The 26437-nt window shown below is 52.1% G+C and overlaps 13 protein-coding genes across 13 annotated transcripts; 5 read left to right on the top strand and 8 right to left on the bottom strand.

Moving 5' to 3' along the window:
- Positions 1 to 754: 754 nt before the first annotated feature.
- BO82DRAFT_371673 (uncharacterized protein) lies at positions 755 to 2322 on the top strand (the record flags this gene model as incomplete). Its single annotated transcript, XM_025637282.1, has 4 exons — positions 755 to 1012; positions 1121 to 1287; positions 1355 to 1771; positions 1902 to 2322. 4 exons carry the CDS (start codon positions 755 to 757, stop codon positions 2320 to 2322), a joined length of 1263 nt encoding a protein of 420 aa, XP_025495433.1.
- Positions 2323 to 3089: 767 nt separating this feature from the next.
- Positions 3090 to 4286, bottom strand: BO82DRAFT_389398 (thioesterase family protein; the record flags this gene model as incomplete). The annotated part of the gene is made up of 1 exon (XM_025638449.1): positions 3090 to 4286. The coding sequence occupies one exon, from the start codon at positions 4284 to 4286 to the stop codon at positions 3282 to 3284; it is 1005 nt and encodes a 334-aa protein (XP_025495432.1). The 3' UTR covers positions 3090 to 3281.
- A 494-nt stretch (positions 4287 to 4780) lies between these two features.
- On the bottom strand, positions 4781 to 5206 carry BO82DRAFT_398665 (uncharacterized protein; the record flags this gene model as incomplete). Its single annotated transcript, XM_025639043.1, has 1 exon — positions 4781 to 5206. One exon carries the CDS (start codon positions 5204 to 5206, stop codon positions 4781 to 4783), a length of 426 nt encoding a protein of 141 aa, XP_025495431.1.
- An 839-nt stretch (positions 5207 to 6045) lies between these two features.
- BO82DRAFT_371671 (uncharacterized protein) lies at positions 6046 to 8556 on the bottom strand (the record flags this gene model as incomplete). The annotated part of the gene is made up of 3 exons (XM_025637281.1): positions 6046 to 6937; positions 7316 to 7391; positions 7437 to 8556. The coding sequence occupies 3 exons, from the start codon at positions 8554 to 8556 to the stop codon at positions 6046 to 6048; spliced, it is 2088 nt and encodes a 695-aa protein (XP_025495430.1).
- A 429-nt stretch (positions 8557 to 8985) lies between these two features.
- BO82DRAFT_351106 (uncharacterized protein) lies at positions 8986 to 9314 on the bottom strand. The gene has a single exon (XM_025634330.1). The coding sequence runs from the start codon at positions 9285 to 9287 to the stop codon at positions 9108 to 9110; it is 180 nt and encodes a 59-aa protein (XP_025495429.1). The 5' UTR covers positions 9288 to 9314; the 3' UTR covers positions 8986 to 9107.
- A 1699-nt stretch (positions 9315 to 11013) lies between these two features.
- Positions 11014 to 11616, top strand: BO82DRAFT_181848 (uncharacterized protein). Its single transcript, XM_025630435.1, has one exon. The coding sequence runs from the start codon at positions 11091 to 11093 to the stop codon at positions 11397 to 11399; it is 309 nt and encodes a 102-aa protein (XP_025495428.1). The 5' UTR covers positions 11014 to 11090; the 3' UTR covers positions 11400 to 11616.
- Positions 11127 to 13694, top strand: BO82DRAFT_351104 (VWA domain-containing protein). Its single transcript, XM_025634329.1, has 3 exons — positions 11127 to 11796; positions 11885 to 12937; positions 13023 to 13694. The coding sequence occupies exons 1-3, from the start codon at positions 11619 to 11621 to the stop codon at positions 13622 to 13624; spliced, it is 1833 nt and encodes a 610-aa protein (XP_025495427.1). The 5' UTR covers positions 11127 to 11618; the 3' UTR covers positions 13625 to 13694.
- Positions 13695 to 14034: 340 nt separating this feature from the next.
- BO82DRAFT_398660 (uncharacterized protein) lies at positions 14035 to 15119 on the bottom strand (the record flags this gene model as incomplete). Its single annotated transcript, XM_025639042.1, has 4 exons — positions 14035 to 14099; positions 14663 to 14945; positions 15020 to 15038; positions 15100 to 15119. 4 exons carry the CDS (start codon positions 15117 to 15119, stop codon positions 14035 to 14037), a joined length of 387 nt encoding a protein of 128 aa, XP_025495426.1.
- A 1587-nt stretch (positions 15120 to 16706) lies between these two features.
- BO82DRAFT_423923 (putative short chain oxidoreductase/dehydrogenase) lies at positions 16707 to 17778 on the bottom strand (the record flags this gene model as incomplete). The annotated part of the gene is made up of 3 exons (XM_025640272.1): positions 17425 to 17778; positions 17187 to 17368; positions 16707 to 17095 (listed from the first exon to the last, which is right to left on the bottom strand). The coding sequence occupies exons 1-3, from the start codon at positions 17715 to 17717 to the stop codon at positions 16707 to 16709; spliced, it is 864 nt and encodes a 287-aa protein (XP_025495425.1). The 5' UTR covers positions 17718 to 17778.
- Positions 17779 to 19618: 1840 nt separating this feature from the next.
- Positions 19619 to 20188, top strand: BO82DRAFT_275506 (DUF3425 domain-containing protein; the record flags this gene model as incomplete). Its single annotated transcript, XM_025631118.1, has 1 exon — positions 19619 to 20188. A coding segment is annotated over one exon (570 nt), but the record flags the coding sequence as incomplete, so codon positions are not given.
- A 689-nt stretch (positions 20189 to 20877) lies between these two features.
- Positions 20878 to 22310, bottom strand: BO82DRAFT_302387 (aldo/keto reductase; the record flags this gene model as incomplete). The annotated part of the gene is made up of 6 exons (XM_025632120.1): positions 22092 to 22310; positions 21951 to 22029; positions 21721 to 21864; positions 21531 to 21644; positions 21273 to 21467; positions 20878 to 21173 (listed from the first exon to the last, which is right to left on the bottom strand). The coding sequence occupies exons 1-6, from the start codon at positions 22248 to 22250 to the stop codon at positions 20878 to 20880; spliced, it is 987 nt and encodes a 328-aa protein (XP_025495423.1). The 5' UTR covers positions 22251 to 22310.
- Positions 22311 to 23184: 874 nt separating this feature from the next.
- Positions 23185 to 23841, bottom strand: BO82DRAFT_398656 (uncharacterized protein; the record flags this gene model as incomplete). The annotated part of the gene is made up of 2 exons (XM_025639041.1): positions 23185 to 23601; positions 23725 to 23841. 2 exons carry the CDS (start codon positions 23839 to 23841, stop codon positions 23185 to 23187), a joined length of 534 nt encoding a protein of 177 aa, XP_025495422.1.
- Positions 23842 to 24570: 729 nt separating this feature from the next.
- BO82DRAFT_351101 (uncharacterized protein) lies at positions 24571 to 25911 on the top strand. The gene is made up of 2 exons (XM_025634328.1): positions 24571 to 25183; positions 25282 to 25911. Exons 1-2 carry the CDS (start codon positions 24619 to 24621, stop codon positions 25770 to 25772), a joined length of 1056 nt encoding a protein of 351 aa, XP_025495421.1. The 5' UTR covers positions 24571 to 24618; the 3' UTR covers positions 25773 to 25911.
- The last annotated feature ends 526 nt before the right edge of the window (positions 25912 to 26437 follow it).

The following is a 26437-nucleotide window of genomic DNA, read 5'->3' as shown; positions in this document are numbered from 1 at the left end:
GGATATCCATCTTTCAACCATAAGACTTGTAGTTCATCACTCTAAAGACTATCTTACCTACCAAGCCCAATTCGAGGGACAGCCTTATCGACATCACAGCTTAGTGAACTTCGGTAACTCGTGTCGATTTTGTTTATTATCAGCGTTTGCCGGAAAGCATGTGGCATCATTGTTGACTCCATATTCCAACAAAGTATTGGGAATGCGTTGCTCGAATCCGATGAAAAGGTTGTGTGGTAATACGAATTTGGTGCAAAGCACCCAATCGTGTCATGCCCCTAATATGTTCCCAAAGTCTCCATTCTTCCATTGATCCGAAATTGTTGTTGAGTTTTAGTCTCGTCTTTTCATTTTGCTTCTGCTCTGACCGGTGAATGTGGTTCGGATAAGCTACCTCGGCTAACTTTGTGGGTCTGGAGATCGGATTACAATATCACAGCAATCATGCCTCAACACTTCGAACCCAACCGTTTTTCAACTTTGAACATTTTCATTTGTTGAGTAGTGTGCCCCTCTGGTAAGGATATTGAACAAGCCAGGTGCCAATTTTTGCCATGAATGGAAGACTTAATTGTTAGCTATAAGTACCTGCCACCCGAGAACAAAATCTGTATAGTAATACTATCCTCAAGGTTTTTGCCCACATGAAAGGCGCTCTAACTACGAAGCGACCGTGAGAGCTTTGTTTCGATTGGTTTGAAACTGAAACCTGAGACTGTTGCATAGTTCTTGCAGTCGCAGTGTGAGAATCGAAATGTCGCAAGCGCTGAACTTCTTCCAAAACCTATGGGCCCACCATCCCTGGGCCATTATCCTCAGCGTAACCGGCTATATTGCGGTGGTTCGACTGTTGCGATACCGGCGCGTGAAAGCTATCGACGCCCTTTTTGTCGATGGCCGGAGGAAACTGTCCAGTATGACAAGCGAAGAGGCGCATGCAATTATCAGTCAGCTGCAGGAGCTCGAATTCCCATACGCTTTCAACAAGGCGCGCAAGATCGCCCTGCTCAAGGTACGACAGCCCTTGTTCCCAGTAACCCAGCACCCCCATCTGCCCAGCAAGCCATCGCCGCGAGTAATGTCGACCTGCGACTAACATCCAAGCCTTCAACCTTTGCAGGCGGGCGGCATCCCAACAATGTCCAAGCTCTTCGCAGTGACAGGCCAAAACAACAAGCGCAATTCGGGCAAACGCGCCGTGGACACGGAGATCCTCCTCCGGGAAGCCCAGTCGCAGCCTCGCAACTCGGATCGCTATAGCACTGCGGTCGCTAGAATGAACTATCTGTATGGACTCAGCTCCCATGCCCTTTTCTCCGATCAGATTCCGTTCACTGACACCTCATATCTCCAGACACGCCCGCTATCGCAAGGCCAACAAGATCACGGACCCAGACCTCCTGCATACCCTCGGTGACGGACTCGCGGAGATCCTCAACGTGATCGACCGAGACGAATGGCGCAAGCTGGCGGACGTCGAGAAATGTGCCCTGGGCGTCTTCCACAAGAACCTCGGCGAGGATATGGGAATCCCCTTTGCGCCTCTTGCATCTTCACATGAAGGCTGGCGCGATGGGCTGCATTTTGCCATGGAGCTACGCGACTGGACGATCCGCTACGAAGAAGAAGTGGCCCGGCCCGTCGCGACGAACGATCAATACGTCCGGGTGTATGTCGATGCGGCGATGGCCGGGCTCCCTAGCTTTGTCACGATGACAGTGCGGAAGATATTGGCTGCGGACCTGGATGAGGTCATGCGGACGAGTCTTTGGTGAGTGGTTCAGCCTCCGATCGAGCGGCGGAAGCATTTATGGATAATCTTGCGGGTGATTATGACCGGCTCGGTGCATCTTTTCTAGTCAGCTCTTTGTCCAAGAAATGCTAATGCTGACATCCTTCAGCCTCGAGAAGCCCGGCCCCATTCTCCTGTTTGTACTGGCCTGCATCCGCAAAACACGCAAAGCGTTCCTGCGATACGTCTCCCTCCCGCGATTCTCCGCTGTCAAACCTGTGCATGAAACAGCCGACCCGAAGACGAATCGGTACCACTTCGACAGACAGACCCTACAGCCGTGGTATATGGAACCAACTCTCTGGTCGACCTGGGGACCAGGTGCGTTTCTTGTTCGGATACTCGGAGGGAAGGTGCCAGGTTCGCGGGGAGACCGCTACCATCCTCAGGGATACGATCTGATGACTATCGGACCCTATCCGCAGAAGGAACGAGGCGCGGAGGAGATGAAGTCTGATATTGAGGAGATCAAGGCGAGGGCTGTGGCGACTTGTCCATTCTCGCATGCCAAGGCGGGAGGTTTCAATTGAGGTTGTTCTGCGAAGATTGTATGGTGTCGGACATTGTGGCATAGGAGATGATTGATCTATATAGAGACGATGACCAAATGGAAGCTCGATTGAAGGTACTTACTACAGGGACAGATTACGCTGGCTATATTGATGCTGGAAATCTCGTGTATGGATTCGGGAAGTCGAAGTGAGGCTACTCGGCAGGGTTGATATTGTAATCGGCGATGGTGAGGGCCCGCCAAACGAAATTGAGACTTCCGCTCAACAAATCTGGTCGAGTACGGCAACCTCTGGCTCAAATGGATCGCCCATGTAGGGGCGCAGGGGGGGTTCCGGCGTTACAGAGGCGATTACATCCTTACGGCAATGGATATCAGCAAGCACAAACGGCTTCCCGTTAAGAATGACGGCACTTTCTGTCTCGGGATGCTAAGATGACTTCCGTCTCTAGTACTGGCATTGTGCGAGCACGACAGAGAGCCTTACGAAGTGTCCTTCCAGTCGTTCTATTCGGAGAATGTGTCCAACGTGATGATGGCGGGGAAGCATAACAGCGTCACGCATGTTGTGGGGTTGAACACCACAGTTATGGGGAACGGAGGGCAGCATGCAATTGCCACTGCGGCAGCGACTCATCTTTGCGGGAAAGACAATGCGACACCTAGGGAGACTCACGCGCATTTTGACGGAGCTCAACCAGCTGCGTGACGGGATGACGGGGTTGGGGGCTCTGATGCCACTTGTGGAAAAGTTGAATTCGCATCGAAGCTCTAATCCATGCGTGCAGCCTGACCATGTTAAGACGCCAACAGGCGGCATAAAAATCATGATGTATGACTTCGTTATATGTCCATGCCCTGCATCTGCAGCTCACCGATACAATACCCAATACCTCTATCTTCCATGCTCATCCAGCCGTCCGCCTTTCCATTACTACCTATCATGCTATGCCACCGGCAACGAAAATCCACCCACCCCTAAAGTACCGACTTGGGCCCCCTCTTCGGTCTCAGAATACACTGCTGCGTCATATTCGCCACCAACCGCCCACTCCGATCCCACATTCTCGCCTCCGTATACGTCCGCCCATCTGCGCCAGCGACCGTCTTCAGCTCGCGCAGATGCCACTTCTCCAGACTCCAATCCGCCGAGAACACGCGCATCGAGAAGTCCAACGATGCACAGGCGCCCGCATCGTCCAGAAACATCCCACTATGCGCCAGCGGAAGAAAACTCAAAAACGCATCCAGCACAAACGCCAGACCGGCGTACTCCGCCGAGCGGTGGTGCATCGGATCGCGGACGCGGAACCAGTCGGCCGAGGTCCGGGCCGTAAGGTCCAAAGCGTCCTGACCGGTGGGGTGGGCCTTGGCCATCCCGTTGAAGTTCTGCCCCGACACGCCTTCCGGCGTTGGTCGTGTCTCGAAGAAGCGGGCGATGAGGCTGAAGAGCGTGGTGTACTGCGAGAAGGCCTCCTCGGTGAGGACCCCGCGCCTGACCATGTCGGTGCCGATCTCCTGCGGGGTACGACAGGCCTCTGGGGGCGAGTATGTTCGGTCCGGCGGGGCGGAGTAGCTGAGCATGGCTCGCTCGCCCGCTTTCTGGAAGTCTGCTAGAATGATCATGCACAGTCTGGTGGTCTGGTCGGTCTGCTCCTGCGTGATTTCTACCTGTCGCGTGGCAAAGGTTCGGGTGTCTCGGAGTTGTCGGACGGAGCAGGTAAGCTTTTGCTCGGTTGACACTGGGGCTAGAAAGTGCCCTGTTACCGAGTAGAGGAGATACTGGGATGAGACGGTCTGGCATGCTGCGCTGACGGCGACGCCCAGGGCGCACCCGCCGTAGGCGATATTGGCGGCGTTGCCCATCTTCTCGGGATTGTAGCGCGATTGGAAGACATTGGAACCGATCTGTTTCACGGATATGTGCTCAGCGAGAGTGCGCGCTTGAGCGGAGGTGGGAGATGATGAGGACGGTGGGGACATTATGGTGGTGACGGCCCGGCCATGGAAGGATTTTGTACAACGCAACGTAGCGGGGGTCTACGATTGTATTTGTACTATAGTTGGGAGGTGCTATAACCTTATTTTTGGAATCCCGGCCCGAGGTTGCGGGTCCAACTGCCGAGGCTGGCTGATAAAGTGGCCAATCATACCACTAAAGAAAGCACGATTTCTATGGGCCGGGGATCCACTTTAGGGACACAATTTTGATACCCTCTGAGCACCATTCGACTGCTAACGACTATTAAACTGCATCGAAAACAAGCCTCCAGGTAGAAAGAGCAATGGCTGAGGTTCTACAAGCTTGCTGAGCTGAACTGAGCCGAATTTCCTCCATCCAAACACATTAAATTGATGCATAGAATAGCTTTGTCAAGAGTCCGGACTTTACGGCTTAGCTTCTTGACCAGTTAACAGACAAAGCACTTGGCCATCCATACATAAAAACAAGCCAAGCCCATTCACATCACCTCTAATTAGAACCTGTTTGTCGATACATATGCTCTGTAACAGAAAACCGCCAGCGCCAGCCCAGCAAAGAAGTCGGTGAAAATGGTAAGGAACCAGAACCATGGGATCTGGGGCACGCCCCCGAAGAAATGAGCCGGTGTCCGGATCCCAAGCGACGCATAACTGGCGAGGTAAATAGGCGACGTCTGTAGATCTCCAGACTTCAATAGATAGTAGCCACGGATTCCACAGAGCGTATGGAAAGGATAAGAGATAGTGATGCCGATGCGATATGCCCGCGCTGAGGTGTAGATCCCGGGGACTGGCGGGTAGTCTTCCGCACGGAGGTAATTGTGGGCGTAGTGTATGGTTGTCGTGAGCCACAGAGAGAATAATATGATACGTAAGGAGCGCAGCTGGGAGGAAGAGGAGGGTAAGTTTAGGTTGGGCATCTTGAGATGCGGGTTCTGTCTGCTAAGGAGTGCGGTGAAGAAGGCTCCGGGGACATGTATTGAAAGTCTCGAAACAACTGTGAGGTACTGTATCTTATTGGTTTTGTTGTTCCTTATATTCGACGCGCCACTCGCATGTCCACAGCGATGATATTGTTGATAATATAATCATGCCTGACCTCGGATGCGCCTATGTTTGTGTTATCATGCTTTGTGCGTGCATTGGTATGCTCAAACATGCAACTATAAATCAGGTTGAGTGATGTTGGTTTGGATCTCACATATGTTAAGGCAACAATGATCGGTGACCTAATATCAATACTCCGTGAGTTTTCGCAACTCCCACATTTTTTATATGCCGAGGCTCCTCAGCGGATAATCTAATCAACCACGTCACCACCAATCACGAAATTTAGCATGATGTGAAAGCGACTAAGAAGTCGGGATGATCCTCCATTTGACCTGCGTGTATACTTCCCAATCTTTATGATCTCGTCTCTGTGACACCATACCGATTCGCTCAAAAACAGAAGATCAGAACCATCTCTACTCCACAGCCCACCCACCCCCTACAGATCCCTCCTAGTATGGAATATTAAACTCTCACATTATCCCGAGACCTCATATATCGCAACTTGCTTTGTAATAGTGATTCTAGCCCGGCTTGCAAAGTACAATGCCTCCCCCCCTTAAATGTATTTTTTGATATCATATTAATCCTATTCAAACAAAGCAGTAGATTGTTCCTATATATAAAAATACAGAATCCCACTGTACACTCTGCACAGATTACAGCACCGGTAATCATACTCTTCATCCACTTACACATGCGATTGCAATCAAACTTTCGCCCTCTCGCCCGATTTTGGCCTCAAAATCGTAGTCTGCGTCATCACAGCAACCAGTCTGCCCCCATCATCAAAGACCCTTCCCTCGCTAACCGCCCGCGCACCCCCTGCCGCACACGTCTGCTGCTCACTAACCAGCCACTTCCCTACATCCACCCGATGTGTCATCACTCGCAACGCAAATTCCAACGTCGCGCAGGCACTCGCATCCAGCAGACTCCGGCCCGCATGGTTGGCGGGGATGTACGCGAGGCCTCGGTCCATATAGAACGCCAGCGCGGCGAGCTGAGCGGATTCGCTCCCCAGCGGGGTCTGCAGGCGGAAGCGTTCAGCCGAAATAATACCAGTGATATCTCCTTGAGCCTTCCGGTCATTAGCCGGAAGGGTTTCCACCTCCATGAACCGGTTAATGTATTTATATAGCCCCGACTCTTGGATCTTGGATGTGGCAGCTGCTGCAGTGGCGACGGGTGCACAGTGCTGACGAGCAGAATAATTCACCATTTCCTGCGTCTCGTCGATGTGATAGTCGGCGGTCGCGAGGAGGCATAGCTGGTCGCCGGTGGGGCCTTCCTGGAATACGCGGAGATGTCGGGTTTGGAAGATCCGCGTATCGCGGATGCGTTCGACTTGGCAGATGAGCTTGAGGGAGGGGCTCGCGGGCCGGACGAAGTGTCCGGTCAGTGAATAGAGGTGGTGACCGGGGTTGGTAGTGGCGTAGGCTGCGCTGATGGCGATGGCGAGGAGGTTACCGCCGTAGACCCAGTCGGCGAGGTCGCCCATGCGCGTGGGCGAGAGGAGCGAGATGAATCGGTCGGGGCCGAGCGGTTTCACCGCGATTTGATCTTGCAGGGTTGCCATGATGCGTTGTTTTGGTGATAGTCTTCATTTGGTCACAGAGTAGGAGTATCGTTCTTAAATGACTGTTGAGGGCACCGTAGTGACATGTGATGCGCTGGGTGATATTATAATCACGCGTGGTGCAGGACCCTGATGACTGCCGGGAAAGTGCTTATGCTTGGCGATTTTTTAGGTGTTCTACTGGTTATAGCAGATTGTGTACAGTGGCTGACCTTTCATTCTATTCGGATTTCGAATTGCTGAAGATGCTCGTTCCAAAACGACACAGATCACTCTTCCCCATATTCACGCAATTTTATGCCACTTTCCCTATACCTTGAAATTAATGACCGAAGTCCTCGGTAAATGATCAACCCCTCCCAAGTTTTAAGCAACTGCAGTGCCCAAACGTCGTAAAGACGCATGAAAAGCAGCGTTGACATCGACCATTCTGAATCCGGGAGCGCGCCCGAGGATGACGAATCCATGAGCAAGCCCTATCCACATTAGCTAAGTCAACCACAACTCCGGAAACCACTTACTCCAGAGAAATTTCTCTACGTCTAAAGCATAAGACCCATAATCGGAGCGCATCCGTCTCGAAGATTCCTTCGCGATTCGAACTGTGGGAAACAAGCTCGACCGCTGCAGATCCACCCCATGCTGCTTAAGATACCCTTCCACGTCCCGACTATCGAACCACTGGCCCCCGAGCCCATAGATCTCAAGTAATCGAGCGCGATGGCCCACTGGTGTCGACTCATCCCCAGATCCGCTACTTGGTAGAATCCCAAGCACTCGACGAGGCATCCTCATATTTTTCGGATGTATCGGGGTGCCTAATTCATCCTTGTCGGGGTAATGCGTACCTGCTCCACCAACACCATAGAATGGAAGAGCGGGAACCTCGAGTGGGGAGTCGGCTCCCCCTCGTAGCAATTGCTCAAATCGCGGTTGCATCTTCGCTTTGTCCTGTATGCAAGGCACGAGACGGAACACGCGATACACGTGTTGGGGATTCGATCGGGGATCGATGAACAAATTGAAGGCGTGCTCGAGGCAGTATCGCTGCAGTCGACGGGCGAAGCGCCCTTCCTGAAACGAGTAGGTGTGGCCTCTGATCGAAATGGGTCGGGGTAATGAATGCTGCCGTCTCCACGGAGGGTCTGGTGGCACCTGCTGAATCTCCCGGCTACGTTCGCTTTGGTCAAAATTGTAGCCCAGCATCTGGCATGGCGCGGCGGAAGAAACATCAGATTCTGGCGTGGCCCCAACGAGAGTGGGATCAGTCTGGCAGGCTAAACCGGGAGAGACATCTTGCTCGGTCAAGACCCCACGAATTTGCGTTAGGCGGGCATAGATATCCGGATGAGACAGCTGCAGACGCGCCTCAGTAGCAGCCTCGCAAGTACTAGCAACCTGATCTGATAGCGTGCGAAGCTTTTCCTCCAAGTCCGATACGCGAGCGAGAGTTTGCCGAAAGACCGCCTCCTTTTTGAGGCGGTATGTCTTCTGGGCGCGCCGAACCTGGGTGCGCCGGTCTTCCGAGAGGGTTGCCGGGTCGCCGGTCTCGATGCGAGGTCGACCTACGCGCTTCGCTGAGCGCAGTCGAGTTTTGATCGGACTCGAAGCATTGGGCTGTTCCTGTGAGGCATCTGGCATTTCTGTATCCCGATTAGGTGTTCCCGTGCCAGGTCGTTGCTCTGGTGGCGCTGCGGATGGTGCGATCGTGGCGACCACAAGGCTGGGCTCATCAGCCTCTCCTAGGAATGACCTAGCAGAGAGAATAGATAAGCTCGATTGACTTTGCATCTCTATAGAAACTAATCATCATGATTATGAGGTCATGAGAACGATGATGAAAGAATGGCCAGGTGAACTTCATTCACAAGATGCGTCGAACGTGTTTGACCGCCTTGCGCTTCCGAGGTCTGGAAGGCGTGGCAGATTGATTTTGCTGTTATCTCTTCACCGCCATCTCTTTGCATTAGATTCATGCACATAAAGATCAGCCCTACACTTTCCGTCAACTCAAATAATATACATAAAGCATTTCTCCTCAGCCCTCTCAGCCACGCTTTCATTACCTGATTAAAAGGACATCCATTTCTCTGTGTATTCCTCTCTCTCTTTGGTCTTATACCCCTTTTCATCACTTATTCATTTATTTTAGACAAGGATCCCTTTCGCAAAACAAACAGCAGAAATAACGATTAACAAGACTTCCCGCTCACATAGATATATCTCTTCAGGCCACGCAGCCGTTCCTTCGCCAAATCAAGCAGCGAATCCTCCTTAAAAACCGCGAACCGGAGGTAATTTCCCCCAAGATGCGCATTCTTCTCACTATAAAACACCGACGACGGGATAGAGGCAACCCCAAACTCCTGCATCGAAAACCCCTACAGGTGAAAGTCGCGCCGACGAGTGGCAATTCACGGCGGGAAGGGGTTAAGTCTCCGGAATCCGCACCGACGACAAATCCGCCAGGACGCAGTATCCGCCTTCGGGCCGCGTATACTACCCACCACAGTGATCAGCGTATGCTTCTAAAGGAAGGATCACTCGTAGAGAACTGAATGGTGGAGGTGTACCGGTATTCCCAGCTCATCCCAAACCTCGCAGAAGCGCCGGATCTTCCGCTGCATCTGCTTACGACTCTCCTCCCAGAACCCCGTCTCCTCGGCCTGGATGTAGGCGACGGCGTCGGCTTTCTGCAGCGGGGACGCGGTGCTGTAACAAATCTTGGTGTGGATGGCGGCCACTGCATTGATCAATGACGGCGGTCCTACCAAGTACCCGATCTTTGACTTGGGCAAGGAGGTGTGCCTACCATCATTCTTGTGCGATGATTGATAACGCTCCTGAGTGTATCAAGGTCATCTGTCCAGTTCGTTGGACCATTCGTTTGTTCGTCTCGTGCTGTGGAGGATTGAGCGGCACATGCCGAACCACACCGCCAGCAAGCTCGATCCCGCTGATAAACCTGTGCCTTTGGTAAATCACTCATCATCAGATAATGCTTCAGTAGAATTGGCATACTGATCGAAAAACGGCTCAAAGACAATCAACTCATCGCCGGGCTTGAAGAACGCCATGAATGCGCAGAGAAAGCCTGACATAAAACGTCAGTGTCTCTCGGTCGACATAAGTACCATCAAGCACTTACCCTCGCTAGCACCAGAGGTGATGACAACTTCTGCTTCCGCATTGATAGACTGGTGCCATGAGCTGGAGAAAATACGTGCTATTGCCTGCTTCAGTATCGGACGGCCCTAAACCTCGGATTCTAATTCGTTGCGTAAGCCAGTGATGCGCGGTCGTCTTTGCAATGTCAGAGGTACGGTACCTTTGTCGGTGAGCATTGATTACAATCAACACTATTTAGCACATCTTTTGCTGTATCGTTAGCGAACTGGTCCCGATCAGCTTGTGACAAGTCGGGTGATATTTTTTGAGAGATTAATTAATAGGCATTTAGTGGGAGGAAGGGAAGTTCTGTGAAATCCGTTTAAGTACACTAGAAAGCAAGATGATGCAGACCTTATCAACCGCATGACAAGCAACAAATGATGCCAATGAGCTGTGATTCTGTATCAAAGACTACCTCGGTACCGAAGCCCTACCTGGCCGCGGGCCAGGCTAAGTCTTTCCCGAAGAACCGACGAGTGGAGCATGGTTCATAAGGAACCTGAACCTTTGAAAACCGTAATGATGGTAAACCGATCGGTGGCTCTGCCCTGATTATCGCAATTTTCTTGGTGGCTGAAAGAACTCTTATCAAGCCAATCATTCAATCCTGACGGCGGTCCTGAGGCCTCAACCAAGCTGCCGCTCACCGCCTAATTTCCGCAGATAGTCTCACGTAGCAGAATACACACAGCATACCACCTCTCTCGCAAGTGTCACGAAATCCATGTCTCAAATTACTTGTCCATACTGTTGCAAGCAGATATCGAGTGACTGAATTAGTTTGGTTAGTACTGTACATAATTACTAGGTACACACTACACAGTGACTAGTAACTCATCACGTGAGACTGATGACTGGCACTGCCACCGGCTAGTGGGATGCGCGTGCCCCACTCTACATATTAACGGCCTAAGCCACAATGTTCAAGCTAAGCTTTTCAATAGTCGGAAGGACCTCCATCGCACTAGCATCCCTTGTGATCATTGATAAGGGGAGGGTTTAAAATGATGGGTGGCCGGCTTACTCCACTTTCGCCGACCTTAACAAGTTGTCGCCTGTCGTTTGCCCACGATGGTTCCCACGCAGGAAGATATCGCCAAGTTCCTCACGATCGTGCCACATGCCAACGAGGGACAAGCTTTGTTGTACTTACAGGCAAGCTTTTTCCTTCCTCGATCACTTGTCTTGTTTGTTTCAGCTTATTTATCTATCATAGGGAGCGACCACCCTCGAAGAAGCCATCACCCACTTCTACGATGGTTCTCTCACACACGCCAACGGTGCCGCACCGGGCGACACTTCGAATTCCGTGAGCCAGGATCAAAATACCCAGCCCGATCATGCTGATCCTCTGCCTTCCTATCAAGCGGCCGTCGCGATGGGAGGCAACGAATCTAGAACCACGCATACCAATTCGGTTATTGAGGCGGCGAAGCTCCGCGCGCGCGATGAGGTGTGCAGAGCCTCGTTCCCGGCCCCCTTTTTTATTGTTCTCACCTAACTCAGAAGTCTCTCTGTATCCATAGCAAGAGATGCAAAGCCGATTACAACAAATTCAGTGGGACCATCAGATCTTCAACGAAGAGATTGAGCCGGAGCATGAGGCAAAGCACATGCTGACCTGCCCCTGCGACGTCCACCAGTACAAGATCCGCAAGCAGAACCGCGTGGCAGTGCTGAAAATGTGGTCCGAAGCCGTGATGTATCCCGGTGAGGATCCACCCCACCGCAATCTTTGTTTTTACTATGTGGTGCCATTGTCAAGACGGCCAGGTGACTGACATACCAGAGGGGAAAGGCGAGAAATACTATCACGACTGCTACTACTCCCAACAGATATGGAACAACAACCCTTACGCCAGAATCATCACTCCGTATGGTCCCGTAGGTCGCATACGCCAGAAGCCGGAAGCCCGATACCACGCCCGATGGCTGGTCGAAACCATTCGTTTGAATTCAAGCCTCAATGCTACTGCGCAGCGAATTGCGAATCAATACGAGCCGACAGCAAATATCTGGGAGGTGGAGGAGGAGCCGGTGGCCGCTAACGACGGCGAAGGCTCGGACACGGCGCACAATCGATCCGACTCGCTCAAGCCGTCTATCTTGACCCAGATGCGCAGGTCATTGTCCCTCCGGTCGTCTGAAGAGCGCGAAGCTGCCAGGCAAGCGAAGCGGAAAGCAGACTATCGCGAGCTGCGCGACGCAATCCTGGTGGAAGAGGCGGGGCGGTGGCCCGACCCCGAATTCCGCCGCATCGTCACCGAATACCAGGACCGTCTAGGGTTGACGCAGCACATTGTGAGCCTCCGTGTGCATCGCCCTATGCAGTACCTCCACCTCCTGCGCGCCGGCTACTTCGAGCCGATCCCGGTCGCGTGGGCAAAGCAGAACTCCAACCCGCTCAAATTCCGGATCGAGGCGGCCGAGGGATGGCGTGGGATAACGCCCACCTGGCGCGGGTACGAGAATACGGCCGAGGAGCGGTTATACTGGGTCTTGAATCATCGATTCGAGTCCACCAACGGCACTGAATCGAGACAGTGGCTCAAACCGGACGTGATCTCTGCGCTCGAGATGGCGCGAACGCGCATGACAACTGCTGTAGACCTGCCGCCCGTTTACGAGGCGCTAGACGATATCTGTCAGACGCAAAATACCTCAGCCGTGGGCTACTCGCGACAGGTGATGCCATCTCCGTTGCGGGCGGTAGATGCGCCTGAGTTGCCCACGGACAATACAATGATCCTTCTGGACGTGTCGGGGTCGATGGACTTTGACCCCGTGCGACCATCCTATGAGCAATATATGGTCGCCCGCTATGAGCGAACAATGCAACCCAAAAATAAAGGTACAAGACCCCCCCTCCCTTTCAGGACTCTAGTCCATGTAAAGAAATAAAGCTTTTCCTCAATCCTGATCCGCTCTCCACCCAGATGTCGCCAAAGCAGTCATCCGCCGCTTCACGGACACGCTCGCCACCCATGACCAGAACCGCGAGGGCTACCAGCTGGTGACCTTCGCCAACAAAGCTGCCTCCATGGGCTACATCAACCACCGGAACTTCGCCTCCGTGTGGAGCCAGATCACCGTGGGGGGCGGTACGCGCGTCATGGCGGGCTGGCAGCAGGTCAAGGACCTCCATTTCCAACGACATGCAGCCTTTGCAACCTACCACGAGGTATACGGATGGCAAGCGGGGCCCCAGATGCCGATCCTCCGGCTCCTGCTCCTGCTCGACGGCGAGGCGACGGACATGGATGAGTTCGAGCTGGAGCTGCTCAGCCTGTCGTGGGTCCACGTGACGATCTTCCTGATCGGGGCCGACGGGTGTCCGCACCACCATCGCCATGCCAACGAGCTCCAGCGGATCAGCGAGGTCAATCCACATGTCGCGTTCGTTGACGCGCAGGGTAACACCCCGGAGCGGTATGTGACGCATGAGCTGTTGAAGCGGCATCTCGGGTACGAGGTGACCCTGTCGGAGTTTGAGGAGTGGGAGCGGAGTGCCCCGCCCGCTTATGAGACGTCTCTTTGAGATTGTTGTGAATACTGTGTCATAGATAATAATTTGGTATGGTTTAGTCCAATCAATGCTCACTTCCAACAAACACCCTGTTCCGGGCATTAGGAGAAAAAAAACCATAGCAGTGGCATTATTACAACTTTATGATCCACTCTGACTTGTTTTGGTAATATGATCAACCCCAAACGACAAAGCAAAGGGTCGTACTCATCTTGCTAAAGCAACTACTGTACACAAGTGTAGTGAGTGTTGTTTACCTGATTTAGGGTTACCAATGAAATGACGTCAGCGGATGCCAAAAGCACCGGCATTGGGGAAAAAAAAAAAAGCTCCCGAAATTTTACCTCGTCACATCAATATCTGATCACCCCATAACCACCGAATCCTGGGGTCGGACCCTGCCGGTAATCATGTCCCCCACATCAGAGGATTATCCTCGCTAAGGGTCTCGCGCTATCAGAACGCGCATGAGGAGGGGTACCCGCAGCTGCATGGCCTGTCAGTATGTACCGCCTATTGCCCATGAATCACAGCTCATGCAAGCAACCAGGCAGGAAGCTAAAGGTTCGGTGTGTCTTCCAGTCCGACAAGCCTGGCTGTTGTATACATTGCCTGAGGCGCAATTCTGTGTGTGTTCCGCAGGCCCTGGCGCTGGACCAGAGTCAACCCACGACCGTTGGGTACCATGAGCACGAATTCCCCCTTGTGGTAGCCCCCCTTGTGATAGCTTATCGTTCTCTGCAGAGGCGGTTGAAAGCGCTGATGCCCGCACCTATGGTTCCCTCAACAACAAGGAAACAGGCACAAGCTTTATCCACCTCAACTGCAGCTGAGGCAAGTAGATTTCCGAGGGACGCGGAATGTGCTCCGATCATAAAACTCATCGAAAATTAAATGGTGAGTGAATGTCAACGGACGGAGGGCTGCTGTGTAGTCTCTGACCGAGACATAGGGTGATAACTTTCTCGTAACCGACAATGCAAGGGTTGAACACCATCCATCGCACCAATAATGCACCGATGCTAGCCCCGATCTCTCCTCCAAACATACAGAGGCCCTGGGGTCTGTGTGCTGCATTGCCGTCGGTTCTCAACCCCCAAGATATCTTAGTCACACGAAGCCAATGGTGGAATCCTGGCGTGATGCGTTCGGTCTCTCGTGGGGTGAGGAAACAGACACCTTGTCGACGCGGCGGAACATGCTCATCGCTTCCGGCCGAGTGAAAGACGATGTCCGCGGCAGAGGCTTCCTCCTCGAGCAGGTCCACGTCGTCGGTCGTGCCATGGACTAGCCGCACCTGCGGGTAGGCTTGCTGGACTAGGGCGCCTTTTTCCTGCGACCGCACCAGACAGCTCACCTCCCAGTCGGGATGAGCGTGGAGATGCTGTCTAATGAGTCGCCCCCTACAAAGCCTGTCACGCCGGTGCTGGGGTTCATTTATGTCAGTTTGATTCATATCCAAGCTTCTAGAGTTGTCAGAGTCTTACATGAGCACTTTCGGGGTCATTTTCGAGAAGATCTGTCTTGATGCCGAGCACAACCAATAGAATCCTTTTCTTCGTCCAAGGCTAGCCCTACTCCAAAATAGGTACGTCCGAGGCTTGGGTAATGTCACTGGTGTGGGCACCTGCAATTCACCTATATAAAGTACTACCGTCGGAGGTACTTACCTGCAGGTAATTAGTCCAGTAAGTACATATTCTGATCGAAGAGCACGAGTAAGTCTGCTTTTTTCTCCCAAACTCTCACCTCCCGCATCAACCCTTTCGTCCCCAACCGGACGCTAAAGTCTCTCAATTTTCCACTGGTTTTTGCTTCTAGCATAATCTACAGGGATGGCCGAGGATCATCGCCGCAACGATGTTCAGATCATTGAACGACTGCCTCTCCACTGCGCAGATTCCACGTCAGCGGCCAGCCTCGAGTCAAACTGGCCGTTAGGTCCCATGAACCACCTTGTCTTCCCTTCGGTTCCCATTGCAGTCGTATTCATCTACGAGAATCCACACGCGCATTCGGCTTTGCCGTCGTCTCCACTCGAGTTGCTTCCAATCTTCAAGCTCGAGCAAGCTCTTTCCGCACCTGACCGGTCGTCTGCACTTCCACCCCGACAGCAGAGCAGCCGGCATATCTCGTCTCGGCACTGGAGCCAAAGCTGTTTGTGGCGGATTGTGCCCTGCAACTCGAGGATCTCGCCACCTCGGGTCAGGGTGCTCGCCGGATTCTGATGCCCAGCTTACCGGATTGTGGTAATGCTCTGACGCCCCCCCTTCGATCCCACCCTCGAGGGCGTCTGCCGCGATCCCATCTTCGCCGTCCAGCGTACGCGGTTTGCTTGCGGCGGCGTCGCGCTTGGGATCCGGCTGCACCACATCGTTTGTGATGCCTCCGGGTTCTTCCAATTGATCCGACACCTCGCCGAAATCTACCGCAAACTGGCGAGCACGCAAGGGCCGGTCCGCCTCGCCTCTCCGCCCGAGATCCGTTCGTTCCTCCGGATCCCGATCTCCAAACACAGTCGTCAGCAAAAGTCCCAGGATGGGCCTGTCTACAGACAGAAGCACGGAGCATCCCTAAGAACGTTCTTTCTTATGAGTTATGGGCAAATATCTCTCTATCCGATAGAAACAGCAGGTATCGCAGAATGTCGTCTTATCGCAGGACCTCAACTTCATGGCAGTATTGACGGCCAATGGAACTAACTTAGGGACAGATATACTTGACGGCTCTGCGTAGAAGAGCCTGGGATTGCTATAGGATAATAGAGATTAAATTGGAAATCATAGGTAGACATGACAACAGCCAGATCACACAATCTTGCGCCTGTTGGTTCAGGTAGCATGAATAGGTTCGGCGTAGCACTTCCAAACGGTGTCGGGCGCGTACGGTAAAGACCTGCACCTTGGAGCTCGTGGGAGCTCAAATCTTAGCACCCTGTGTGCATCTGGGCATCCTTGGAAACAATGTCATCTTTTCTCCCGGAGTTGGAAACCCACTCAGAACACTAGAGCCAGGGTGTCTTCCACTTCGACAAGGGAAACTGCATCTTACCCCGTGCACGCTTCGCACCCAATCATAGAATAATTTCATCTCTTCATTCTTGATCCACATCCGTACTCAAAGCAATTTCCTTCATCTCATCCAGGTTTTGCTTCACAGTCTCCAGCTTTTCCACCATGCGCGGGAAACAATCAGTCCCCAGCGGTAGGCGGAGGAGGTGTTCCTTGCCCTGCCCCTGGCCCTGTAGTTGAATCACATCAAGAATCCGCTGCACCGCCTTGGATGGATCTCCGCTCTGCTTGCCCGCAAAGGTCTCCCATTTGCTCATCGCAGCTGCCAGAGGCGTGTCCTTGTAGCCCTCATTTAGCCCAGCAGCGGGAGTCCTGTGCGATCCGATGAAGTTGGTCCGGAAGGCCCCGGGCTCCACGAGGAGGAGGCGGATGTTGAATGGGTCGAGCTCCGCAGAGAGCGCTTCGGACAGGGCTAATTTTGGACGGTGGTTAGCAGGAACATCACAGACTGTGACAGTCAAAGATAGGGCGCTCGCATATGACCGAGCCGGTCACTCACGCACCTTCAACGGCAAACTTGGTCATGGCATACGCCGCAGAAGATGGCCCGGCGGCGAAACCCGCAATGCTACTGATGTTGACGATGGTGCCCTGGCGCTGCGCCCGCATGAGGGGAAGCACAGCTTTAATAACCCTGACCACGCCGTACACATTCGTCTGGAACTGCACGTCGAGTTCATCTTCGCTGCAATGTTTTAGCCCCAGGAATATGCCTCCGACTTGCGGCTTGTGCCCTCGTACCTGATATCCTCGATGCTACCCACGAGACCGTACCCAGCATTGTTGATCACCACGTCAATTCTGCCGCCATGGTCTTCGATCGCTTGTGCCACTTGCGAAGTCGTCTGCTTGCTAGTGACGTCCAAGGGGAGCCATGTGCCACCCAAGGATGCAATCTGGGGATAATCCTTGGCAGCCTTGGTCGGGTTGCGGGCCGTGGCAATAACTCGATGACCAGCTTTCAGCGCGGCTTCAGCGAGGAGCACTCCAAAGCCAGATGACGCTCCAGTAATCAACCAAATTTGAGGTGCCATTGTGCTTGGTTCTGTTACAATGGTATCGTGACTGAGTTATCTTGTCCAGAATGAAACAGAATATGGATGGAAGCAGAAAGTATGTTACCAGTGCCTCCTCAGCTGTGCATGGTTTGAAATTTATATCTGCCTGGCGACATCTGAGCGATCACTCCTCGTTGTGTAATCAATCCTATGTCATCGTATCCGGGATAGCCGTTCAGCGAGTCGGCAGTTTCCTCATTTAGTTGCGGGTCTCCGATATAGACCAGAGAAAACAAGATCAGCCACATACGCGGGAGTATGCCCAATGCATGCTCAGGGTAATCTTATCGTCTAGCTAGATCTGCTTGGCGTGACTTGCTAATGGTACTCAAGCTTCAGCCCTGCCACTCATATTGTGCTTGTTTGCAATCCTGGCGAATAATTTAGGCAGAAAGCATTATTTTCTGTCACACCAGGTTATAGCAGATGCAAGGTGATCGTCATACTACCTACCCAGTGGGCATGATTGGCTGACAGGATATACTACGGTTTACTAATTCGTGTGACGTAGGCTGAGTATAAACTAGGTATATTTAAACTTGGCTGCTCCAGAGAGTGCGGTTGGGTCACTGGTTAAGAGAGGGGGCTTTCATTATAATCACAAAATAAACAGGCTGACGGTAGCGGCTTTCGGAAATTTTATACCAAGGATATATTCTTTCTTGCTAGGTAAATGTATAGCACTTGAAGAGCATTCTTCAGATTCCGTATGTTATCCCATTCCCGCCTCTCTCGACCACACGCTGAACTAGATTAAATTTGGAACCCTGAAGCTCGCCGGGCCGGCCTTACCTAGCCAAGCTTTAGCCGAGCTTTAGCCGTACTGACTAACCACTTCCGGTATAAGCTTTCTGAAGTCCACGGTACAGTAAGTACCACAGATTCATCTTTGCAAACAACATCTACGAACAACCGATACGCCCGTTATATCCGGTGGTGCTCCTATACGAACCATGGCAGATAGGCGGTTACCGGTCTGCAACCCAGCCAAGGACAAGGCTGAGAGGTTCAAACTAGTCCTCGCCCCCGAACTTTCGATAACATGGTCACTGCTAAGAAGCCTGGGACTATCGCCAGAAGTGGTTAGAGTTCCTGCAGGTGTATGACAGAGTGGATCGCATTAAGACTATTCAGGAATGGTAAGGCCCCACTTCACATGGAATGGGATCGCAGGCGAAGACTATTGTAAACCCTTAAGCTCTGCGCTTGCACCACCGTGATCCATGTTCCGCACCCACTTCCATATGCTTTCTCCCTCCTGTTCTGCCCCATCAACAGCATATTTAGAGTGTTCCTTGTCATCCGACTGCATATACACCCGGATCCCGGAACGACAATCTGCAATCTCCACTGGTAGTAGGATGTCCCACCTGGATAATACCGATGAGCTGCGTGTCCCGCGAGAGAATGACCTCTCTGGGACCGCGTCAGCCAACAAACGAATTCGCATACAAAAAATCACCGCACGAATCCAAGAGTGGCCAGAGGAGGATTGGTCGGGTATCGCAGACCTCAAATTGCGCAGGAGGTTGCAAAACCGGCTGAATCAGAGAGCTCGACGTGCGTGCAGAACGCCCCATATGACCCCCACTTTTGATGGGAACTAAAGCATTGCAGAAGGCTTGTAAGCTAATCAAAGGACTATATGTGCTGTAGGCCTCAAGAAAGCGGAAGGCTCTCAATGTGCGTCAGCTCGTCGGAACGACGGCAGTGCTAGCCCCTCCTCTGCTGCGGTGCAGGATTGCGCCCCAGTGACGTCTCCGTGGACCCCTTACCCTGAACGAACCATACGTACGCAGCCAGATGATGAGAGGAGTAGAGCGCTAGCTACTCTGAGAAAGGTCGAGAGCATCCACGGTCTCGACCTCGACATCAGCCGACCAGAGAGCGTGCTGCAGCGCATCGAAGCGGTGGCGCGCGAGCAGCATCCATCTGGAGACCCGCGTTCCGATATGTTGCTCCACCTGATACAGTTTAATTTCACTAGAGGCCAGCTGCAGACTATGCAGATTCTTGGTCTGACCTCAGAGCACATGGACGATGATGCCATCTCGTTCTTCAACTTACCGGGACCATGGCCACACGAGATGGAGCAGGCGCTTCCCGCCAGTCTTCAACCTACTCTCGTGCAGCGCACCGTTGTCCATCATCCGTGGCTTGACCTGCTTCCCCACCCCGCGATGCGCGACAATCTGATTCTGGCCGGAGAGTCGTACGACGAAAGCAAGCTTTGCCTGGCTATGAAAGGGCTTGGCAGCGTGCACGGGGAGTATTCGGGGATCATCATCTGGAGCGACCCGTGGGATCCCAGCGGGTGGGAGATCACTGAGCCGTTCTCTCGCTCCTGGGAATGGGTGCTCCGGGGCTGCTGGGAAATCTTTCACTCGACCAACGCCTGGAGAGCACGTCGCAATGAGGAGCCGCTTTTTCATGTCGCACAAAGTTAAAGATTCTATCTGCCTTCACACCATTCTAGCCCGGTGAACTGAAAGACTTCAAGACGGATTGCTGTACACAGACCCCCCTCAGCCTTTGAGTAGCGTAACATACACAGCTCGAATTAGGTTTCACTAATCTCTTACATCCTGCTTGCGGCTTTAAATCCCGGTAAAGTAACGATGGAGAGTCTTAAACCTTGGGACATGATTGTGGGTGGTGATCTATGGGACTCGGGCCATCCTTTCGCTGTTGTTCCGTCAACCTCTAGTCTCGTCCATAAAACTGTCACCTTCATCTGGCGTCCCCAATGTCGTCATAGGTACAACACACCACGAAGCCCAGTGCGGGCTATTCCCGCAAAATTGTAATCAAAGTCGCTGCTATCGAGACGACGATCTATCGGTTTCAAGATCTCCCGGTTCTCTTGCGAAAGTACACGTGAACCGTGCAGAGCCATGCTTACTGCTAAGCTTACACAGTTGTTGAGTTCCGCTCGTGTCGGCATGCAAGCCAGCCCAAGGAGATCAATACATTTATACACCACAGTAGCTGAGCTCCTTAATGTAAGCATATATCTCCATTCCATACGTCTAATCTCAAGCATTGAGCGGAATTCCGGGCTCAGTTCCAGGACACAATCCCAGTCAGGCCAGCCTCCGCCAAAATAGCCTGCCGTCAGCTGGATGTGCTTGATGCCTTAATGACCACACAACGATCCAAACAGTTCGTTGAAGCGCTCTCCACTCGGCTTGGAGTTATCCACAAGCCGTCTCATCTCGGTGAGCTCCTCCTGTGTCAATTCGACATTGCGCGATTCCCAATTCTCCTCTAACCGCGAGGGCTTGGTTGTTCCCGGAATGGTGATGAGCCCTTGCGCAGCCACCCACGCCAGCGCGATCTGCGCGACCGAGCAACCCTTCCGAGTTGCCAGTTTCTTGATCTCATCGACGATAGCTTTGTTTTTGTAGAAGTTTTCGCCTTGGAACTTCGGGACTAGATTTTTTTTGTCGGTAAGTCAGCTTCCCTTGCGCGCCAGGGAAAGGTGGGGGAGGGGGATGTGCGTGGATTTGTAGACAGTGTGGGTGAACATACCGGTGCGTCGGAAATCATCCGCGGCAAAGTCATCAGGAGACTTGTAGTCAAAGTTGTCCACGAGCCAGCCGTGTCCCAGCGGGCTGAAGGCTACAAAGGCAATCCCCAGCTCCTTGGCCGTGTCAATCAGGCCACTCGTCTCGTGCACCGTCTCAAACGCAGAGTACTCCGCTTGGACCGCGTCGATCTTGGCGACTAGAGAAAAGAGAATATTAGCGCTGAGCATTAAGGGATGAAGCTGACTGCGGGTAGACGAACTGGCGTGGGCCTTGCGCAAGGTTGCAGCAGAGCATTCCGACAGACCGATGTACTTGGTCTTGCCACTTCGGCGGAGTTCATCGAGGGCGCCGATGGACTCCTCAAGAGGGGTGTCTTTCCACAGCAAAGTCTCGGTCAGCATAGATTTCAACATCACGGCTCCACGGTCGGCTGGTTGTCTGGGACATACTGGGATCGATTCGATGAAGATAGTAGAGATCTGGTGTGAAACCAAGTCTCTCAATGGTGCCCTCAAGGTATTCCTTGATGTGAGCGGCCGAGTTGGTGACTTTGCGCTCGGGTCCGAAGACTTCGAAGCCACATTTCGAGGCAACTACACCAAACTATGATGTGAGCTTAGGGTGCTTCGAGAAAAAGAAAAGAGAGAGAGGGAGAGAGAAAGGGTTTAACTTGACCCACCAAAGAGCTTATCGCGAACATTGTGCTTCTTGATGAAGTCCCCCAGCAGCTTCTCGTTCTCGCCGGCCTTGTAGGCAACCTGTCTCGTGCAAGGCCATTAGAGAAGACAGGCCCTGGGCGTTTTTCGAAACCTAGACTTACCGCAGTATCCCAGAAGGTGCATCCGAGCTCAATAGCTTTCAGAAGAACAGCCTCGGACTGGGTAGCATCGAGATCTGTTCCCATGCCGTGATTGAGGCCCATGGCGCCGAATCCCGGAACTGGGACCTGCTGGTCGCCGAATGCGAGAGTTTTCGTCATTTTGGGAACAGGAAAGTACTTTGATTGAAGTCCTGGCAAGATTCGCAGTTTCGAGACTGTGTATTTGAACATGAGGGCCGACACTCATGCGGAGCGCCATCTGCCGGTATTTAAGCAACCCTGGCCGAGCGTCCTAATCTTCTATCCAAGTATTAACAAGGTTGGTTCTTCTACCTCGTATGCATCCATGGAAGCGCCCTGAACCCTGAGGAAGGTTATTTCTCTTTTGAGTTAGACATCATGCAGGTGTATGACACGGCCAATGAAAAGGAAGTGCAGGTCGGGTCCTGCGGGGCGTCGGCTGCGCGGTCTGAGACAAAGTGGCGACGATCGCAGTTAAACCCGAAATCCATGCTAATCTCCGATTCTAGGTCAGACATTCTAACCCACCCGATGGTCAATCATATGGTCAATTTGTGAGTGTGCAAGGCTCCAACCAAGTGGTAGGGCCCTCCTAATGGCATCTTTGTGCATTTTTTAATTGTTATTGGTATTCCAGCAATATATTGATACCACGTGAACAGCTCAAAGTTTTCTTATTTGTTTTATTTGTTTCACCCTAATCTTATGGTATATATTGACTCTTCGCCAAGTACGTGCTTTCTTTATGTTGCTGCGACATACAATGTATTTTGGATTTCTCTGTAAAGGCTAGAGAATTCCGGATTTGTACATATATTTTCGTCCTTCTTGGCCTGGGGGAAATGAGATGTAGCTCAATTATAGGTCATCGACTTCAAAACACAGCATAAGAACCTCATATTACCAGCCACTAGATATCAGTTTCATACTCGAAAGACACGTCCTATCGGTACTCTCCGACCAGAATCACCATATCTCATAACAGGGGAGGGAGAGAGAAAAAAAAAAAAGAAAAGAAAAGAAAACAAATCCCAGTCTCAGGGGTAAAGAGAGCCCGGCGGGAGGGGCCCCCTCAGGAACACACGACAAACGCATCCGTGCCCGAGAGGCTCGATTCCACAGTCTCATGTATCATCACACCGCAGTAGATCAGTTCCTCGTTACTCCCTTCCATGTATACGACTCGCATCGGGGTCTCCCAGTTGGTTCCCATGGCTTTCTTCTTCTCGTCCTTGGACCACGCCTTCCGCGAGGCTCCGATCCAATAGACCGGATACTCCAGCAGCTTGCTGTCACTGTTCTTCGGTTGGTCGTCACACTCATGGACGCCCCAGGTCAGGGCGTTGAAGTTCTGGTACTTATGCGGGTAGCCGCTCTTGGTGGTCGTACCGAAGCCCCCGGACTTGGCTTGAGCCTCGGCGGTGGAGGCGGCTATCTTGAAGCTTTTGACCGTACTCTTGTTGGTCTTGGGTGCGCAGGTGATAGTACCCTACCATAATCTCACGTCAGGCATTATTTTCTATGGGGCGGGGTGAGGCATTTGGGAGGGGTGTGTGAAGCTGAACAGGTAAGGAGAGGAACCAGGGAATTAGACAATTTCATCAAAACTTACGGCACGTGCCTCCAAGAAGTTGAGAACGTCAGTGCTTTCCTCGTATCCATATAAACAAATGTGTGTAGTGAGGGAATGGAGGATTAAGAAGGGGAGCTGGTCTGTCTGATAGTGCATGGAACAAGGTCGTTCAGAGAAAGAATATTTCTGGCTTTATAGGGCGTTGTCCTCGTGGCAGAGAGCTACTGACCAACATTAGATTGAAATTATACTGGACTCCTCGATGCATGCCTACTGAAATGCAACTAGCAAGTGAGACATGATGTCTTTGATACCTACATCAGCACTACTGACACAAGCAGCTTAGTTCGCCAATAGAAACACATACTGCTTGTTATGCGTTCCGGAATTAGCTACGCGAGAAAAGATCATATTCTACTGGAGCTGTTGCAGCGTCTATATCAGACAGGCTAGACTTTGACTGTACGATACTCCTGTGTTTATCTTAGCGAGTTCGTCTGTATGAATCGCTGAAGTGATTTCTGATGTTTGTATTGGGGCAGAGTGATCAGAGACTGGCAGGGGCAAACTGGGGCCAAGGGCCCCAAGCTTGGGGGCGCTATCCCACGCAAAGCTCAAATAATTTTCCTTAACAAATGTAGACAGCCGCAATGTCATTTGATCTGACTCATCTTCAAGATAATGTTGAATAGAGTCGCGCTTCTTATAGGCCTGTGCACGCCGGGACCTGTTCCGTGGGCTCGGCCACGGGCAAATCCGACCGGGAAGGATAGCCCTAACTGCAACCAAGCTGTATTCACTAATTTAGTGCTTACCTATGTCTAAGCCACGCCACAACTAGAAAATAATCCTCATCACCCCACATCCAGCTGCTCTTCGTTTCGGTTCAAAGTCCTTTCTCGACAAAGCCAAAGCGACAACCTCACCCTCGCAATGTCGTCTTCTACAGAGAGCACCGAGAGCCCCGGATTCGATACTGTGCTTGACTTCAACATGTTCGAGCCCCACGATGATGAAGAAGACCTCTTTTATAAGAACAAACTGGTTGCACTTGTTGAGGGTGAAGTTACCCCTCGAGAGGCTGCAATAGAAATAGACACCTGCATCACACACGACTCGAAGCGATTGTACAAACTGCACCGGGCGTATCACTTTCATCCCGATAGCTTGCCCGACGAGATCCGTCGCCAATTACCATTACCTGACGGCAAAGATGAGAGAGAGCTGGGAATCTACTGCCCGAACCCCGGAGGACATATCGAAATGTTTATGCACTGGGTTTTCCGACTAGGCTCGGCCTTCCCGCCCGGCCATGTCGGCCAAGACCGGCTGATCGCGTTTCTGGAGGCGCTGCGTGATCTACCAAGACGTAAGATTGTTACTATGGCATCATCCTCCGATAAAAAAGTTGAGGAGAACATGTATACGACTCTGGAAGTATGGCCGATGGGGGGCCACTGGTTACTCTTGCAGATGGTGGCTCATTACGAAGAACAGGGTATTCCTTCTTTCTCTTGTTATCTCTCCGATGATTTTCCTTTTTCTCTTACCGGCTAGAGTTTGAAGTGAAAACATCCTGACCAACCTGTCTCGCAGCTTACTTATACCGCCTTTATGCGGCTAAGCAACTGCCCCCTACGGAGATAGATCTCCGACTGCGGAACTTCCAGTCTGCCATCGCGCGCATGTCGGCACTGGATCTGATCGATTGTGGGCGGCTCTCTTCGTTGGAGGGCATCCTTCCTTCGCATCCCTGGTACTCTGATCTCAATGATGCCGAGGGTCAAGGGTTTGGCGAGGATCAAGGGTTCCGATGGCTTGCCGGTTGGATCATCGCAGGTGCGCAGTGGCTGCTCCGTGCTGAAGTGGGGCGCTATGTCTGTCAACAGTGTCTGAAGAGGGAGAAGATCGTCGAACGGTCGGAGATCTGGAGCATGGAGAGGTGGCGGCAGTGGAAGGATCAATTTGCATTCGCTGCAAATGAGGCAAGGGTTGGCGTACACGCTCAAGAGCTGGCCCGGTTGTCTCTGCAGAAGATGACTGACTACGAAGGTGGAGGGCGTGCTACTGCGGGGGGTGGTTTGTGAGGTATCTCGATGTGTGCAGTAAAGATCGGCAGAGCGAAATAGCTTGTCAAACCACACCTCCAAGCATTGAGTTCCTGCATATCCTTCATCTTGTTTCTGTGAATGGTAGTTACCTTCCAAGCCTTTTTTGGGACCGGAAACCTTAGCTTCTTCATGCTCTTACATACTGCGTCAAAGCCGCCTCTAGCTTTAGTTACGTAGGTAGGTTGAATAAGTTTAGTAGATCTAAGACCACATGATGATCACTAAATAGAACTCTTGGACACCTGTCTCTGGAAATCTCTTTATTTCAGGTGGTAGTAGTACTCAGCCCTCTCGCGCCGTGCAACAATTCAATGCCGTCGACGTCTTCCTGATAACATTTTCATTTGAATAGCCTTATGCCTCTCCCACAGAACTCGTATTCACTTCTTGATGCCACTCCACAAATAATTCAATGACCTCGCAAGAAATCATTGCCGCATCTTCCGCCCCAACAAACTAACCGGAAGCCAATGAAACTCCTCTCTTTCTTCTTTTCCATCTCTGGGCTGTTTCCGCATGAGATCCTCATGCAATGCCGCCAGACCGGCCAACCACTCCTTCTGACTCGGCACCGAAGGCGCCACCGCCCGCAGCTTATCCAAAACAGCACTGCTATTCTCTAACGCCAACATGAAAGTATC

This window comes from Aspergillus uvarum (genome assembly GCF_003184745.1).
Source record: "Aspergillus uvarum CBS 121591 unplaced genomic scaffold BO82scaffold_7, whole genome shotgun sequence".
NCBI classification, from domain to species: Eukaryota; Fungi; Ascomycota; class Eurotiomycetes; order Eurotiales; family Aspergillaceae; genus Aspergillus; species Aspergillus uvarum.
This window is presented reverse-complemented; position numbering and strand designations above follow the sequence as displayed.